The sequence below is a fragment of the Cotesia glomerata genome, linkage group LG2 (genome assembly GCF_020080835.1).
Source record: "Cotesia glomerata isolate CgM1 linkage group LG2, MPM_Cglom_v2.3, whole genome shotgun sequence".
Taxonomy (NCBI): Eukaryota; Metazoa; Arthropoda; class Insecta; order Hymenoptera; family Braconidae; genus Cotesia; species Cotesia glomerata.
The window spans coordinates 31,888,848-31,904,388 of NC_058159.1; the positions used below are offsets into that span (position 1 = coordinate 31,888,848).

The window sequence follows — 15,541 nt, forward strand, 5'->3', positions numbered from 1 at the left end:
CAATTAAGTACCAATTATGCGAAAATTACACTGATATATTTCATATTGAGCAATAATTATGTATAATATATAATAAATAAATAAATTACTATAACGTATGTTCTATTCTATTGATAATACTGATATTATTATCTTACAATATTTGATAAAAAATTAAATTCAATTACCATTATAAAAAATTTTTTCAATTCCTAAATAAAGGTTTTTGCGCAACCAATATTAACAAGTCTAATCAAATTATTATAATGATTTATTTATACTCCCAAAAAAAAATATTTTTATCATTTATGTAAAATAGGTACTTAATTTTAAATATTTTTTTTCCTAATCATTTTTAATGGGAATAAAAATTTAATTTAAAAAATATAATAATTTTGTACTGAAACAATTGATAATTAAATTAATATTTGTAATTAAAAATTATTCTGACTTGATTAATTATTAACAATGTAATCAACATAAAATTGAAAATAATATTATACATCTGCCAATATCCATGAATAAAGTGGACGTAATTGATGATCTAAAACGGTATATTCTAAGTTATTAAGTCCATCAGAATCATATCTTTTAGCAGCATTTTCCAAATTAGCAAATCGAGAATTACTAGGTGGTTCCTTTTTATGTGTTAACATGTAGTATTGTGCAATGTTGGGTCCAAATCGCATAATCTTGAATAAAAAAACAACAAAAGTTTATATAAAAAATGATAATAATAATAATAATAATATTAAATAGTACCTTAAAGCCTCTTGATTGTAAACGTCTGTAAAAATCATCATCTTCACCTCCCCATCCGTAAAAAATATTTGAAAATCCATTGACTTTTTCAAATTGTTTTCGTGTCAATGAAATAGCACCACCAAATAAACCAGTGTACGGTAGATTGTATCTAAATGTATTAACACTTGAGCTCATATGTCGTGGCATTTTAGTACAAGCATATATATTATTTGGATTTTGTGGTATCAAGTCAATGTCTTGAAATATAAAACAATGAAAATCATTTATTTTAGTAGCTTCTTTAAAACCAACATTAAATAATTTAGCACGATTAAATTCAGTTAATGGACTTTGTTCAATAACAAATATTCTATAATCTAAATTTTGTTGCTGTAAAAATGGATGAATATAATTCATAAAAATATCTAACTGCTGTTTACGATTACGATATGGTAATATAATAGCAACATTAAACAATGGATGACAATTAAGTGGTTTCCATTGTCCGCCAGGTAAAATTCCAAGACGACGTGCCATTACCACTGGATCTTGACGATCATTTTCTTCCGGATACCATAATTCTGATTTATCATTATTATTATAATTATTATTATTATTATTATTATTAGAATATATTGCTATTGTGCATGAATTATCACGCGGCTCGTATGATTTTTCAAGGTGGTTATAAATATCTTGAGCTTTTATAAAACTATAATGAGATGCAAATCGACTAGGATTCAGACAATAAAATAATACCATTATTGTTAATATTAAATACGTTAAATTACGTGTATGTCCATACAAACACGATAAAAACATTTTTATAAAATTTGATAAATTTCTTGACATTATTATTATTATTTCTTTTATCAGTCACACAATATTTATTTTTTAATTACTTATTATTTAATTATCTAATGTACCGTTTGATATAAATTTTTAATTAGATTCTCATTATTGTCTATTGTTATTTTAAACCAACAAAAATAACAAACCATTATATGTCAGATGTTTTTTATAGTTTTTCAATACATGTGCTTACACACGTATGTTAAATTTATTTAATTGTTAAACTTGTCAAAATCGGTGTATCGGTTGTATTACTTGACAATTGGATTAATTAACTATTAACTGGATACTGGGTACACTCACATCTCAACGTAATTACGATATTATAATAAAAAAATAAATAAAGATATATATATATATACATAAATTCTTGTGTATATAATCTATTGACTGATTTGACTGATGTTAAATAATTTTATATTTATATATACATATACATATTATGTACATGTAAGTGGGGATAAAATTATTGTTTGCCTCTTTTAGCCGTTAGAGGCGCTAGTTAAAGTACAGCTGCTTTTAAAAAACTTTTCAGAATATAAGTATATACATACATATATTAAAATACTCACAATAATTAAATAATTAACTTGAATGAACTTATATCGACTAATATTTATGCGTAAAAATTAATTTATTATAAATTGTAATGCATAATAACAAATTGACAGTGGTAAACTTTTGAGAGTACATAGATATAATATTTATAAGTACTCTTTTATATGAAATTAAGTAAATAAGATATATCTATATATCTTTTCTCATATTATATATATATATATATAATCCGATTTAAATGAAATTTAGTATTTATTGAAGAGCCGTTAAATTGTTAAATTGTTGTAGGGAGTGCAGATGTCTTCTTTTTCATTCAATATAATATCATTTTATTCATAAATTGCCCACCCATAAAGCTGATAGATTTATTAATTTTTATACACACGTCGCTTTAAATTCTTTTACATAGAGATATTTGGATGCTGGTCAAAAGTCAACCCCAACTATGAAATAAAAATAAAAAAGAAAGAAAGATAAAAAAAATTGAGCCAATTGTTAACAAACAAAAACTATTTGTGACAAAAGGTTAAAAAAAAATCGATCTTTCTATTATTATATATAGTTAGGTACATACATATGGGGTGACACTGATGATCTACATTTGCTTTTTATTTTTTTTTCTTATATTCTTATATAGGACATTGTATCTTTAATCTTTAAATTTACCTAGCTTTTATTATTTTCTCGTTCTTTAACGTCTTATTTTGCGGATTATTATAGAATAGAATTCAATACAATAATAAGTAATAGAGGTAAGCAACCGTATATACGAATAGTACCATGGATTATATATACCTTTACCTTTATTGAGATATCTCCATTTATATTTAAAGATATATATTCAACAATAGATATATTGTGCTATTGTGTTTCGGTGGTTTAAATCAGAAAATCCTTCTCACCTTTTAAAATTTATATTTTAAAATTTTGGTAAATCTTTCAACCCGTCCAAAAGAAAATCTTTATACTGAATTATATATAAGTTTTTTTTTTTTTAATTTTTCTCACCCTTATCAATCAATCGTAAAATATTTTTGTATCATCTCACTGTGAAATAATATTTATTTACAAAGTTTATCTGTGTATTACTTTTAAAAACTAAAAATACTTTAAAAGTAAGATATTAAGATAAAAATAGAGGAAAAAAAAATAAAAAAAAAACATTCAGGATTTTATCTAATTCTTTAAGGTTGTCTCCATTAGCCATGAGTTTTCTAAAATAAAATTTACAAGGCCATGGAGGACGTCGATGATAAATCTACTGTTTAAATTTTTGATAGAAAAAGAAGAAGAAAAAAAAAAAAGATGTGAACTGCAACTGTCTGGATATATATTATATACAATAACTCTACTCTATGTACCACTAGACCCTCAGGTCTCTACTCACACAGCGGGTTGGCATTTTATTATTATAGTAAGTAAAAAAAAAAATACCTTGACACTGTAGATATATAACTATATATATATATCCGAGAAAAGACCTACTCCACAGTTAAGTATAAGTAATGTATCATCTATCCATGTATAGATGATACATCCTAGTAGTTGAAAAGCCATACCACTAGTGGCCAACAGACTGATTATGGTACTGTATGTACACAATGTATATCTCTTCTATACTACTTCTTCATCTTCTTCTTCTTCTTACTCTTTATTCTTCTCTGCAGAAGTAGGGACAAACTTATAAAACTTTGGGGTAAATTTTTTCGAGTCAACAGTTGATTCAAAACCCGCATCGTGTTATAACATTATATTTTAACGTGTTTAGTGATAATGTTATGTTAATAGTTAATGTGATTGTTTCAAAAATATAAATAAACAAAAAAATGAAAAAAAAAATAATTTAGATAAATTAATTAATTTATTTATTGAGATTTACAATAATGAAACAAACTTGGATTATTTTTTTAAGTTTTTTTATTGGTAAGTTTAAAAGGATAAAAACAATTTCAATTAATTTTAAATTATTTTATTTTTGTTTCATTAAATAATATTAAATATATATACTCTATCAAATGCGTTTACTTAGAATAAATACCTTACGATGTAACTTTAAGTTTTACTTTGGTGCCAACAGAATATTAATTGAAACAATAACATTATCATCACCGCAGTACAAGTTTAACAAAAGGATAATGTACTCATTTACATAAAAAAAATTCTGTAATAAAAATTTAACGATGAGACAAGAATACAAAATACATAATATTATATAGTATCACTCTCGGCATACATAATAATATTTTAAACCATCAATTACACTATTAATATTAATACTACATTCAATAGTTATTTTTTTATTTTTTCAAATACTTTATTTTATAAATTATTATTATTATCATACTGGTAATAAGCTACCATCAGTTCTTTGTATTGTATTGGTCATCAACATGTGCGCTACAGATTTTTGAAATTAAATCCAACACATTTTAGGGATCCCTAGAATATAATTATAAGTTATAAGAATAAAAAAAAAAAAAAGTTATGTACACTTTTTAGATAAAATACATTGAAACATCTTTAAAATTATTTTACTTAGTCATAACACATGATTTATTAGATGCGTTGATAATATTATGAATAATTATAAAATTATAAAACCAAAGTTTGCTTAGTTGTCCGGACAGAAAGATGATTACGATCTGGTCACCTGAATTCAACAACGATAATCAGTTAGATGATGAGAATATAATAATAATAATAATCATCTTTTAGATTTAAATCTTACAACTTTCTGTCGTTTATCATTATTTCCAGCTCTTGAGTTAAACTTTCAGAGAGACCTTAGAGTCAACGGGTGGTTGGTATAAACGATTCTTCTAGAGATTTTTTTTCTCCAATGGACTTTCGTATATTTTATATACCTTTTTTTTTTTTTTTCTTACTTTTTATATTTTAATATTGCAGTTTTGAATTTTAGTAACGTGATTCGGACTACACCGGAAATATATTTATATAAGCACAAATAATTAAATGAAAAAAAAAAAAATATGTTTATAATAATATTAATGATTATTATCTGATTGTTTTGATTAAAGAAATCAGTAAAGGCTATAGAGTTTGGAGCAGTGATACTGCCTGGATGGATCAGAGTGGTAAACAATGTGAATCGGCTGTAAAACAAGTTATCAATGAAGATCGAGCAAAAATAGTTGATGATAGTCCAGGAAGACTACATGCCACTTGGTTATCGCAAGAGTAAGTTACATAAATTATTAACACATCTATTATACACTTAATAGATTAGTATATTAATAAAATTTTCCAACTATTTATATTTTATTTACAACAGGTGTCAAGTACGAACTGGACCAGAATATATTATTAGAAAATATAGATTTTATGAAAATGGAACATTTACTCTAATACGACATCATTATGCTGAAGAATCATGTAGTATTGCTACACATACTGTGGTCGCTACGGGAGTTATACGACTTTTGTCATCATCAGGATTAGCTCCTGGTGCAACAGAAACTAAATATCGGCTGGATCATGTTTATATAATTCCATTAACACCTCAGGTTTGTATTTACAATATTTACAATATAATATCAATATAATAACAAAATGAACTTTTTAATAATAATAATAAATTGCAGGTGGCTCACAAGTTCGAACATCGAGTTAATATTAGTTGTACACCCCAATCTCGTTGGCGAGCATTTGGGCCCCAAGTTATTTATGAATCACAGTCATCACAAAGATATTTAAATTTAAATTTTGAAATACCAACTCATTATCCAATTAAACGTACTCAAAAAAGTTTACATCATCGGAGTAGTTATAGCAATATTAATAGTTTAAATTGTCTTGAGTCGTTAGGTATTGATTACAATGAATTAAAATTAATAAGGGTAGAAAAAAAAACAGCTACTTCAACAGCATTTGCATTAGGATTAAATGGTTATCCAAGAGTTGAACTTTTATTGGGTAGTTTACCACCCAATAGTTACTCCAAAAAATCTCATCGTTCTTCTTCATTGCAACCTACTGCTCTTATACGCAGTGATACGGTAATTAATATATATTTATATTTATTTATTTATATATTTATATTTTTTGTTAATTTTTTATTTTTAGACTCGCGGATGCTTAATTTGTGGAGCAATATTACGGTCAACAAAAAACAATCCACCACTTTTACATCAAGTAGCAGCACTACCAGCTTTATTAGGTGGTTCATGGATTTCTTCAAGTTGTGAAAGTTGTGAGGGTGGTTTATGGATAAAACGTCAACTACAATTTTACTCTGGAGATTTTTTATGGACAGGCCGTTGGGATTATTATTCAGATCCAAAGTGTAATTACTTTTTGTATACTGTAACAGCAGCTGGAAGTTATATCCAACGTCCTGAAAAATTGAAACACAATCAATTTTCATCTACAGATGATGATGATAATAATAAAGATTCTTCTTTAATAAAACAAGCTCACAGTAGCAGTAATTTAACTAAACGTAGATCTAAACGTAGATCTAAACAAGTTCAGGATAAAGATTATTCAAAATATGATAAATGGCACGTAGATTGGATAACATCTGATTCTGCAAAATTACTTGACATTTTACGATCTAATTCTCTGCGTATGCCATTGCCGTCAAATTTATTTAAAAATAATCCACCAATTCGATCAAATAGTCATTTAAATATTATTAATAAATTAAAAATATCTGATATTGATACTACTACTACTACTACTAGTAGAACAATAACTTCTAGTAGTGATAAAAAAAATTTTCAAGTAAATTATATCGGTACTCAAAGTGCTACTGATGATTCTTATCGTCATTTATTTGAAAATTCTCAACCATCGATGGCTGAATCTTTTACAATGATGTTAAAAGGTAACCAAAATGATGAATCATCAGTATCAAAAGTAAATTCTGATGAAAGAGAAACTATTTTAAATAAAAAAAAATCATCTGTTTTATCCTCTAAAATACTAACAGGCACAACTGAATTAGATTTACATGTCGCTGAAAGTTTATTAATACCAAGGGATTTAACAATTGCTAATAATTGTGGTGGAAATATTGATGATAATGGTTACGGAGGATTTATAATTCGGCCTCTCAATTATTGGCCAAGAAATTGCGTTAAACATGCAATAGAAACACCTTCAACATTAGGATTAAGAGCTAAAATAGGGGTTAATTGGAGTGGCCAATACACTTTATTATTGGGACCACGTGATGATAATCTTTGGGAACCTCCTTTAAGACAATGTGGATCTACTCCGTCTTATAATTATGTATTACGTGCACATTTAAGATTAAGTCTTGGATACAAATACGGACTATTTATTTCTTCTTCTTCTTCTTCTTCTTCTACTTCATTAAATACCTTTGCCCTTAATAAATATTATACCGTTATGTTTTTTACATTTATATTATTATTATATTCATTAAAAAACTATCATCATTTTTAACAACTTTTATTTTATTTAATTAATTTGTAATATAGTGTATATAAATTTTATTATACAAAATTATAAATAGATAAATTTTTTTTATTATAAATCGTAATTAGTATTATTAAAAATTTTTTTGTAGACTAAAGATTTTATTTATTTATTTATAATGATAAAATAATACATTATGTATATATGACTATTTTGTATTAAAAATGAAATGAAAAACTTTTTGTATACTTTGCATTTTTTTATATCATCAACTATAGACATTGAACAAATTTTTATAGAACGTAAAAAATAATTATTGTGCATATAGATTTAATCTTTAATATAAGCAGTATTTATTATTTTTTTTATTTTATATAAATTAACATTATAATTTACGATATAAATAACAATAATAATGATATTTTTATAAACAATTTACAAATACATCAATAAATAATTAAGCCATGTCAATATTTATATATAACAAATAAATATTTAAAAAATATCAACAATTTATGCCTCTCACCAATAAAATAAACCTCTAAAAATATATTTATGTTTATTTATCATTTTTCAGTCTCAATAATAAAAATAAAATAAATAATATTGTATAACTTATTATATTAATTAAATTAGTTAATATTTTAATACAACCCTGAAATAATGTCTGTTACTTTACAACGATTTATAATATGATTTGATGAAACAGTTTTTATTTTTGATTCTATTTTATCTCCTTTAATATTAGGATTTCCAGAATATTTTCCTGCATTGAATCGATTTTGATTTAATCCAAATGCACCACCATGTGATTTATTGCTGGCCGTTGAGAAAATTCGTGAATCATTTATAAATAATTTATCAGAGGGTTTTTTTTTATATGAATACGATCTAATAATTGACAAATCATTTATGTGACCATCATTATTTAAATTTGATGATCTATCAATACTATTATTATTATTATTATTTAAATTAAATTCATTCCCTAGATAAATTGATTTATTTATTTTTCGTCCATATAACTTATCATTTTTTGATATAGATGATGATGTTGAAGATGAAGATGATGAGGATAATGATGATAATGATAAAAATCTGTTGTTATTATTTTTTAATATCATTTGTTTATTTTGCGAATTTTTTAAACTTTCTTGATTCTTATTTTTATTGTTATTATTGTTGAAATTTCTTTGTGTATTTTGATAAACTGTTGGAGATTTATTATTTTTAGAAGTACCTCCAATAACAATGTCGACTAATGAGTTTAAACCCTCATCAATTCTATCTAAAGATTTTGTTATTTGTGTTGATTTTTTAGTTTTAATCTTAGATTTAGAAAATTCCTCAGACAAATCAATTTTGTGAGGTTTAAAATTCGATGATGACATTGATCGATGTAATAATATTATATTATCGTAATAATTATCGACATAATCAAGTCTACTGTCACTACCTATTACTTTATTACTATTACTATTATTATTAATACTACTATTACCATTAATATTTTCGGTAGATTTATAATGTGATACCTGATGGCATGATTCTGACCTTCGTATTTTTTTTTTTAAATTTCCATTATTAATAATTCGTCTACTTGTAACATTATTATTATTATTATTATTATTACTATAAAAAGACGGTGAACTATTGTTTGTTTTAAAGCTTACATCAAATAAATTCATACTTTCAAATTTTTTAATACGATCCTCTATTTTAGTGGTCGTTAATTTTGAAGGATTTAAATTTTTTGAATCATCTAAATTATTTTGACTAACTGATCGTTGTAATTTTTTTTTTTCAACTCGATTTTTTATAATACGATTATTATCATTGTTATCACTATTTTCAAATAGCTCAAGTTCTAAATATTCAGCCGGTTCTGTTAAATTACTGGCAGTATCTGAGATATTTTTATTTTTTTTTTCATTATTATTATTATTATTATCGTTTATTTTAGGCTTTAAAATTTTTAATTCAGATACTCCTTTAATCATTATCCCATTTTTACTCAAATAGAGTCCACCATCTTCATTTTTATAAAGATGATGATCATTATCATCATCTCGATATTTTAATTGTGCGGCGCTAAGTAATGAATCATTTTCATCGGCAAATATTTCATCGTCAGTTGTACATTTATTTTCATTATTAATATTATGATCATCATCGTTATTTTGGTTTTTGTTATTGTTTTCTAAAAAGTCATCACTTTGGTTATTTCCAGTAATAATGGCTGATAAACATGGTGGAATTTTTCTCGGAGGTTGTGGATACAAAATAGCTGGTACAATAGCTTCTTCGACTTCGGGCCCTTGTACAATTATTTTTAAACTTGTTACATCATTTGTTTTTATTGTTTGTCTAGATAATTTAGTTATATCATTGGTTTTATTACAATAATTAACTTCAGTATCATTAAAATCTATTGAATCTATTGAATTAAATAAATCAGATTTTATTAAATGTATATCATCATTATTAGTAGATAATAATTTAATTATCGATTCATTTTCGTAACTAGCTTTAGATAGAGATAATTTTTTTTCTTTACCTATCCGTACTTGTATTTGTTTTTGTTTTTGTTCTTGTTCTTGTTCTTCTTCAGCATCTTTAACAATTGTACGTAATTCTTCAATTACATCATCGATAGTTGTCTCTTGATCATTGTCAATATTTGTTTTTTCAATTATTGATTTGTGTTGCTGCTGTTTGTGATAATGATGATGATGATGATGATGATGATGATTATATAGATGTATATCTTCTGGACTACTCGAACTCCTTGAACACTCAGAAGAACTTATACCTTCATCTTCACCATTCAAAGATAATCTCTGTAGTCCTTTAATATCTGATGAATTTAAATTATAATTCGTTTGATGATGATCAATTCCATTGATTATACTGTTATAATTATTGTTTGTTATTATTTTTTCATCAATTTGTAATTTTTTAAGTTGATTTTGTAATATTATTATTTTATTATTAAGTATAGCACAAGTTTCTTCAGCTCTAGCTAACCGTTTTTGAAGACTATCAACATCAATACAATTTTGTGACCATTTGTAAACTTGTTTTTTTAATAAATCAATCAATGATTTATCATTGTTAATGATTTCATCCTCTGATAACCATTCTTGAAGTGCACGAGGCTCAAGACCAGCTTCACATGCTTCTGCCTACAATATTAAAATAAAATTATTTATTTATTTATTTAATTATATAATTATTTAAACATGCCTAGTCTACATACCTGGATATAAAGCTTTGTTTGTGTTTTAGGAGCAGATTTAATAAATGCATTAAGAAATGAAATTCCGGCAACTCTTAAAGCTATCGCTGCTCGTGGTGCTAATAATGCACCAGCAAGAAATCTAAATCGTCCTCCTTCACCATAACGTAGTCGTAATGTTGAAACAGCCTCTGAAACTGCAGTGTACCCACCAGGTATCTGACATACCTTCGTCAATAGCTTTAAATTTTTAATAAAAATATAAATAATTAATAATTCATAAATTTAATATCAAGTAAGAATAACAATAATCTAAATAATAATATTTATATATACTGATGATCATCATGTATATCTATATAGCTTTTGTGTCGAACGGTTTCTTTACTAAATATCAATATATATATATATATTGTAGAATGTAACATGTAACTGTGTTAAAGTCATCTTAAAGGATAAAAAATTAATAAGTAAACTGAAAACTGGTCTTCTGTGGCAATATATTACCATTGGTTGCTTGTGTTATATTAAGTATATAACGTAAAATTTAACGGGATACTACCTAAAACTTAAATAAATTGTTTCTTCAGTGGCAAGATAAAAAAATAAATAATACTTTTAATTATTGATTTTTTTTATAACTGTTTTTAAAAATTTTAATATATATAACTGTAATACACTTTCATCTTTTTTTTTTCTTTTTCTTTTTTTTTTTTCTTTCTTTATGAAAAATAATTTGGAAAAAAAAAATATTATAAATAACAGCATCTGAATATTTTTTTTATCCTAATAATAGCAACATCAACCACAACAGTAATAACTGCAGTAGCAAAAACATATGTGTATTAGATACAATGTTGATGATATGATAACTTTGCTATATAATAAACAGTACGGTAAATTAAAAAAGTAAATAAATAGATAAATAAATAAAAAGTATACATGATACCTGAAGAGCCAGAACCCGAGACCGGTTTAAGCTACTGGTAAGACAGACTGCGAGTGCAACAAGTCCCGGTTGTGCTTGTGACAAAAGTCTCGGAGCATCAGCACATCTCTCAACGCATGCTGCTAAACATTCAACACAACCGAGTTCATCAAGTGCTGCTCTACGTGTACTAATACGCTGTCCACTTTGTCCAGCTGATGGAGGTGTACTTTGTATTAATTGGACTCCCCTCAGTGTCTCCAATAATAAAGTTATTCCGTCAGCTGGTGAGCTTGAAAATTCTTGCACAAAGCTGTAATGTCAATAATAATTATTATTAAAATAACTATTACTATTTTTTTTAACGCCAACATCTAATTTTTTTTTTTTTTTTTTTTTTTTTTTTTTTTTTAATGTCAAATCCTTTTCATACATATTATATACATATATACATATGTATATATATCTTAAACTTAGTATACTTGTGTATAGTATTGCTGTGGTAACTGTTAATCTTTTTCCTACTTATTTTATTCTTTTGATGTAGCATAACACGTCATTTAATTGCGTTGTTAAAAGCTAACTAACGGCATCGTTGTCGGCATCCGCAGATGTCCTTTACTACCTATACTTGCCTTCATCAGGGATTTCCTGTTCAAGCAGTATTACGATACATTTATTATTATTATTTTTTTTTTTTTCCCAAATGTTTTAATATAATAAATCAGTTTTCAAGTTGTAGAAAAAAAAAAAAAAAATATATATATATATATATATATATATATATATATATATATATATATATATATATATAATAAATCATAAATAAGATAAGATTTTTAAAATGCTACTCATTATAATAGTAATGCATTACTTTTTTTAAGTTATATATTATAATTATTTTTTTTTTTTGTAATTTTTAAAATTATAACAATACATACCTAGGAAATGCAAGCCGTAGATCAGCACGTAATTTATTAACCAATTCGCTAACAGATGTAAATTGTCTTAACGTCATTTCACCACTTGCTGACATATAACCGGAACTTGAGCTTGTTGTAGAGGGTAATGTCCCTTGAGAATCATTATCATTAGAATTGGGACGTCTGCCCCATCTTCTTAATGCTATAGCATAGTCTTCAGCATTATATGTCGGTGGACGTAAACGATCCTGTTAATTATTTTATAACAATTAAAACAAAATAAATACTATTAAATGTTTTGTTTTTAAATGTTCTATACTGACTCTCAATAATAATAATAAGAATAATAAAAAATTAGTTAACCAATAATAAATATTTACCTTTTCTTTCAATAAACTCCAAGGTTCAACTGTTAACATATCTTCTTCGGCATTTGGTGACATTTTTGAATAACTAAAACAAAAATTAAAAAAATTCACGTTATACGTATCTATATAATTATAAATTAAGGACTGATTTATGATTATTATATGTATAAAAAAGTGATAAATAAAAGAGTACATAGATACAGCGTACATGGTAGTTGATATATATCGTATAGTATAGGTTTAGGATACATACTAGCTATTAGAAGGGTGAATAATTGTAAGGACAGGCGGTCTGAGTACTCTGAGTCTGAGACGGTCAGTCAAACGTCCTAAGACGAAGGCATTGACCTGTCGTCTACATATTACATAAATAAATATATATATATATATATGTAGAATTCAATATACTTATTATTATTGATATGATATTGATAGTAAAAAAAAAAAGAAAAACGTTATTATAAAAAATATTGAATTTTATATACACATTCTATTATGTTAATTAAAAACAACAACTTCCTGTTAGCGTCATGGCTGAAGCGTAAAAAAAAATATGAATTACGAAGAACGAATAAAAATGGAAGGTTTGTTGGTAAGTTGCGTTTAATTATTCATAATATGTATGTATAATGTTTCACGCTTCTGTTAATCAGATTATTATAAAGAGTTATAACATAATACATACTTATAATATAAAATATTATGGCTATACTAGACAACGCATATCACTTTTATCATAACTTTTAAAGAAAAAAAGTTTCATCTTAAAAAATAAATTGATTGCTGATACGGATGGCTATCAATAATTAATACATGTATATATATATATATAAATATGAACAAATAATGAGATTATATTTTCTCACAATAAAATTGGCATAAAACACCGAGAAAAATATTTTATTTGCATTTATTACTTTATTATTTTTATTTTTATCACATACTACTTTTGATATACATATGTATAAACACTTTTCATTGTCTTGTATGGTAAATATTTTCTACAGAGACCGTAATATTTTTATTTTCTTTGTCCGTTAACTTGTATAATTATATATATATATATTCATGAATGCACTCTCTCGGGTATGTATTATTATTAATAATTCATGTATTTTTTTTTCTTTCTTACTAAATTAATACACTACAATTATATTATATAAATAATCAGTTTCCATGCGTAACCATAGAGTTTTCGTTCTATTTATACACAAATAAATTTTGTTTCTATTGCAATTTTGACTAAATTGTTAAATTTATTTCTTCCATTATAATAATCATTACTATTATTATTGTTATTATTTTGCATATAATATGACAATACAAGAATTTTATATTTTTCATAATAGTATACATACATCGTATAATTATTCCTATGGAAAAAAAAAAAAAAAAAATAATAAATGATGATTTTGATTAATAATATTAATAAATGAAATTCATGTAAAGAAAATCGATTTTATCATAAACATAATAACAATAGTTTTGATAAAAAAGAAAAAAAACCAACAATAGAACGCAGCGTGATTCAATCTTTTCTCGTTATTAATAAAAGACAATTGTATATTAAGTAAAGCAAAATAATTTTCATTCACATGATTTCTTTCTTATTTCTTTTATTTTGAAATTTATTTAAGGATATTTCATTTTTAAAACGCATCAATACATATTTTTTAATAATAATAAACAATTTAATTCAAGTACACATATATGCTGAGAAATTTTCTTTCATCAGTGACAAGATACTTGTATTATAACTCTCTATATAGTTTTATTTATGGAAATAAATGCCATACAACTGTTAAATGAAATTTAGAGACTCCTAATACATTTATATGCTGTAATTGTACAAATGTCGTTATAATTACAATTACTATCTCTATCATTTAGACAATAGTAAATGTAGGTCATATATTATTAAAAAGTATAATAATGTCTTGTCTGCTAAAAGATTTATCTTTTTATTTTATTATATAGAACATAAATGCCATAAAGAAAATTATGTTACTTAATATTTATAGTATATAATTAAATTAAGTATTATTGTAAATAAATTAAACTTTTTAAATTTCGTTTAGATCAAATAGAAAAAAGTTAAGAGATTAACGACCATTTATATATACGTTCTACTAAGTGTATTTAATATTATAATTTGATGATGATGATAATAATAATAGGATTAAAAAACTGTCTCGCGTGACGACAAGTATATGAATTTACAGGATAATATTCATAGTCTAGATTTTTTATGTATTTTATATTATACATTTATATATTAAAAAAAAAAAAAAAAAATGATAATTATTATAATCTGCGTGTGTCAAATCTGATGTAGTATCACTATCATCTTAAACATACGTTTTATTGTCAGTTGTCACGCTCTAAATAATCTTATACTATATATCTATAATATTATTAGCAACCCTTTTATTATTTAATGAATTTTCTTTAGTTTAAACTTTCTATGTCTTATATATAATAAATAATATATACGCTGTCACTTTTAAATAATATTATAGAGTTTAAACTTGTATTTATATTTTAAACA

General features: G+C 24.7%; 3 protein-coding genes and 1 long non-coding RNA gene across 4 annotated transcripts; 2 read left to right on the top strand and 2 right to left on the bottom strand.

The window, feature by feature from the left end:
* Nucleotides 1-380: 380 nt before the first annotated feature.
* Nucleotides 381-1,603, bottom strand: LOC123258525 (beta-1,4-galactosyltransferase 1-like). Its single transcript, XM_044718598.1, has 2 exons — nt 742-1,603; nt 381-671 (listed from the first exon to the last, which is right to left on the bottom strand). Exons 1-2 carry the CDS (start codon nt 1,573-1,575, stop codon nt 477-479), a joined length of 1,029 nt encoding a protein of 342 aa, XP_044574533.1. The 5' UTR covers nt 1,576-1,603; the 3' UTR covers nt 381-476.
* Nucleotides 1,604-2,360: 757 nt separating this feature from the next.
* Nucleotides 2,361-3,551, top strand: LOC123258549. The gene is made up of 2 exons (XR_006508087.1): nt 2,361-2,885; nt 3,323-3,551. It is a non-coding gene; the product is annotated as an uncharacterized LOC123258549 (long non-coding RNA).
* A 61-nt stretch (nt 3,552-3,612) lies between these two features.
* On the top strand, nt 3,613-8,322 carry LOC123259103. The gene is made up of 6 exons (XM_044719370.1): nt 3,613-4,056; nt 5,172-5,331; nt 5,426-5,657; nt 5,736-6,149; nt 6,217-7,558; nt 8,246-8,322. Exons 1-6 carry the CDS (start codon nt 4,017-4,019, stop codon nt 8,320-8,322), a joined length of 2,265 nt encoding a protein of 754 aa, XP_044575305.1. The 5' UTR covers nt 3,613-4,016.
* Nucleotide 8,323: 1 nt separating this feature from the next.
* LOC123259104 (putative uncharacterized protein DDB_G0282133) lies at nt 8,324-15,227 on the bottom strand. The gene is made up of 8 exons (XM_044719371.1): nt 15,214-15,227; nt 13,247-13,348; nt 13,006-13,078; nt 12,644-12,873; nt 11,724-12,015; nt 10,796-11,014; nt 8,687-10,721; nt 8,324-8,355 (listed from the first exon to the last, which is right to left on the bottom strand). Exons 1-8 carry the CDS (start codon nt 15,225-15,227, stop codon nt 8,324-8,326), a joined length of 2,997 nt encoding a protein of 998 aa, XP_044575306.1.
* Nucleotides 15,228-15,541: the final 314 nt, after the last annotated feature.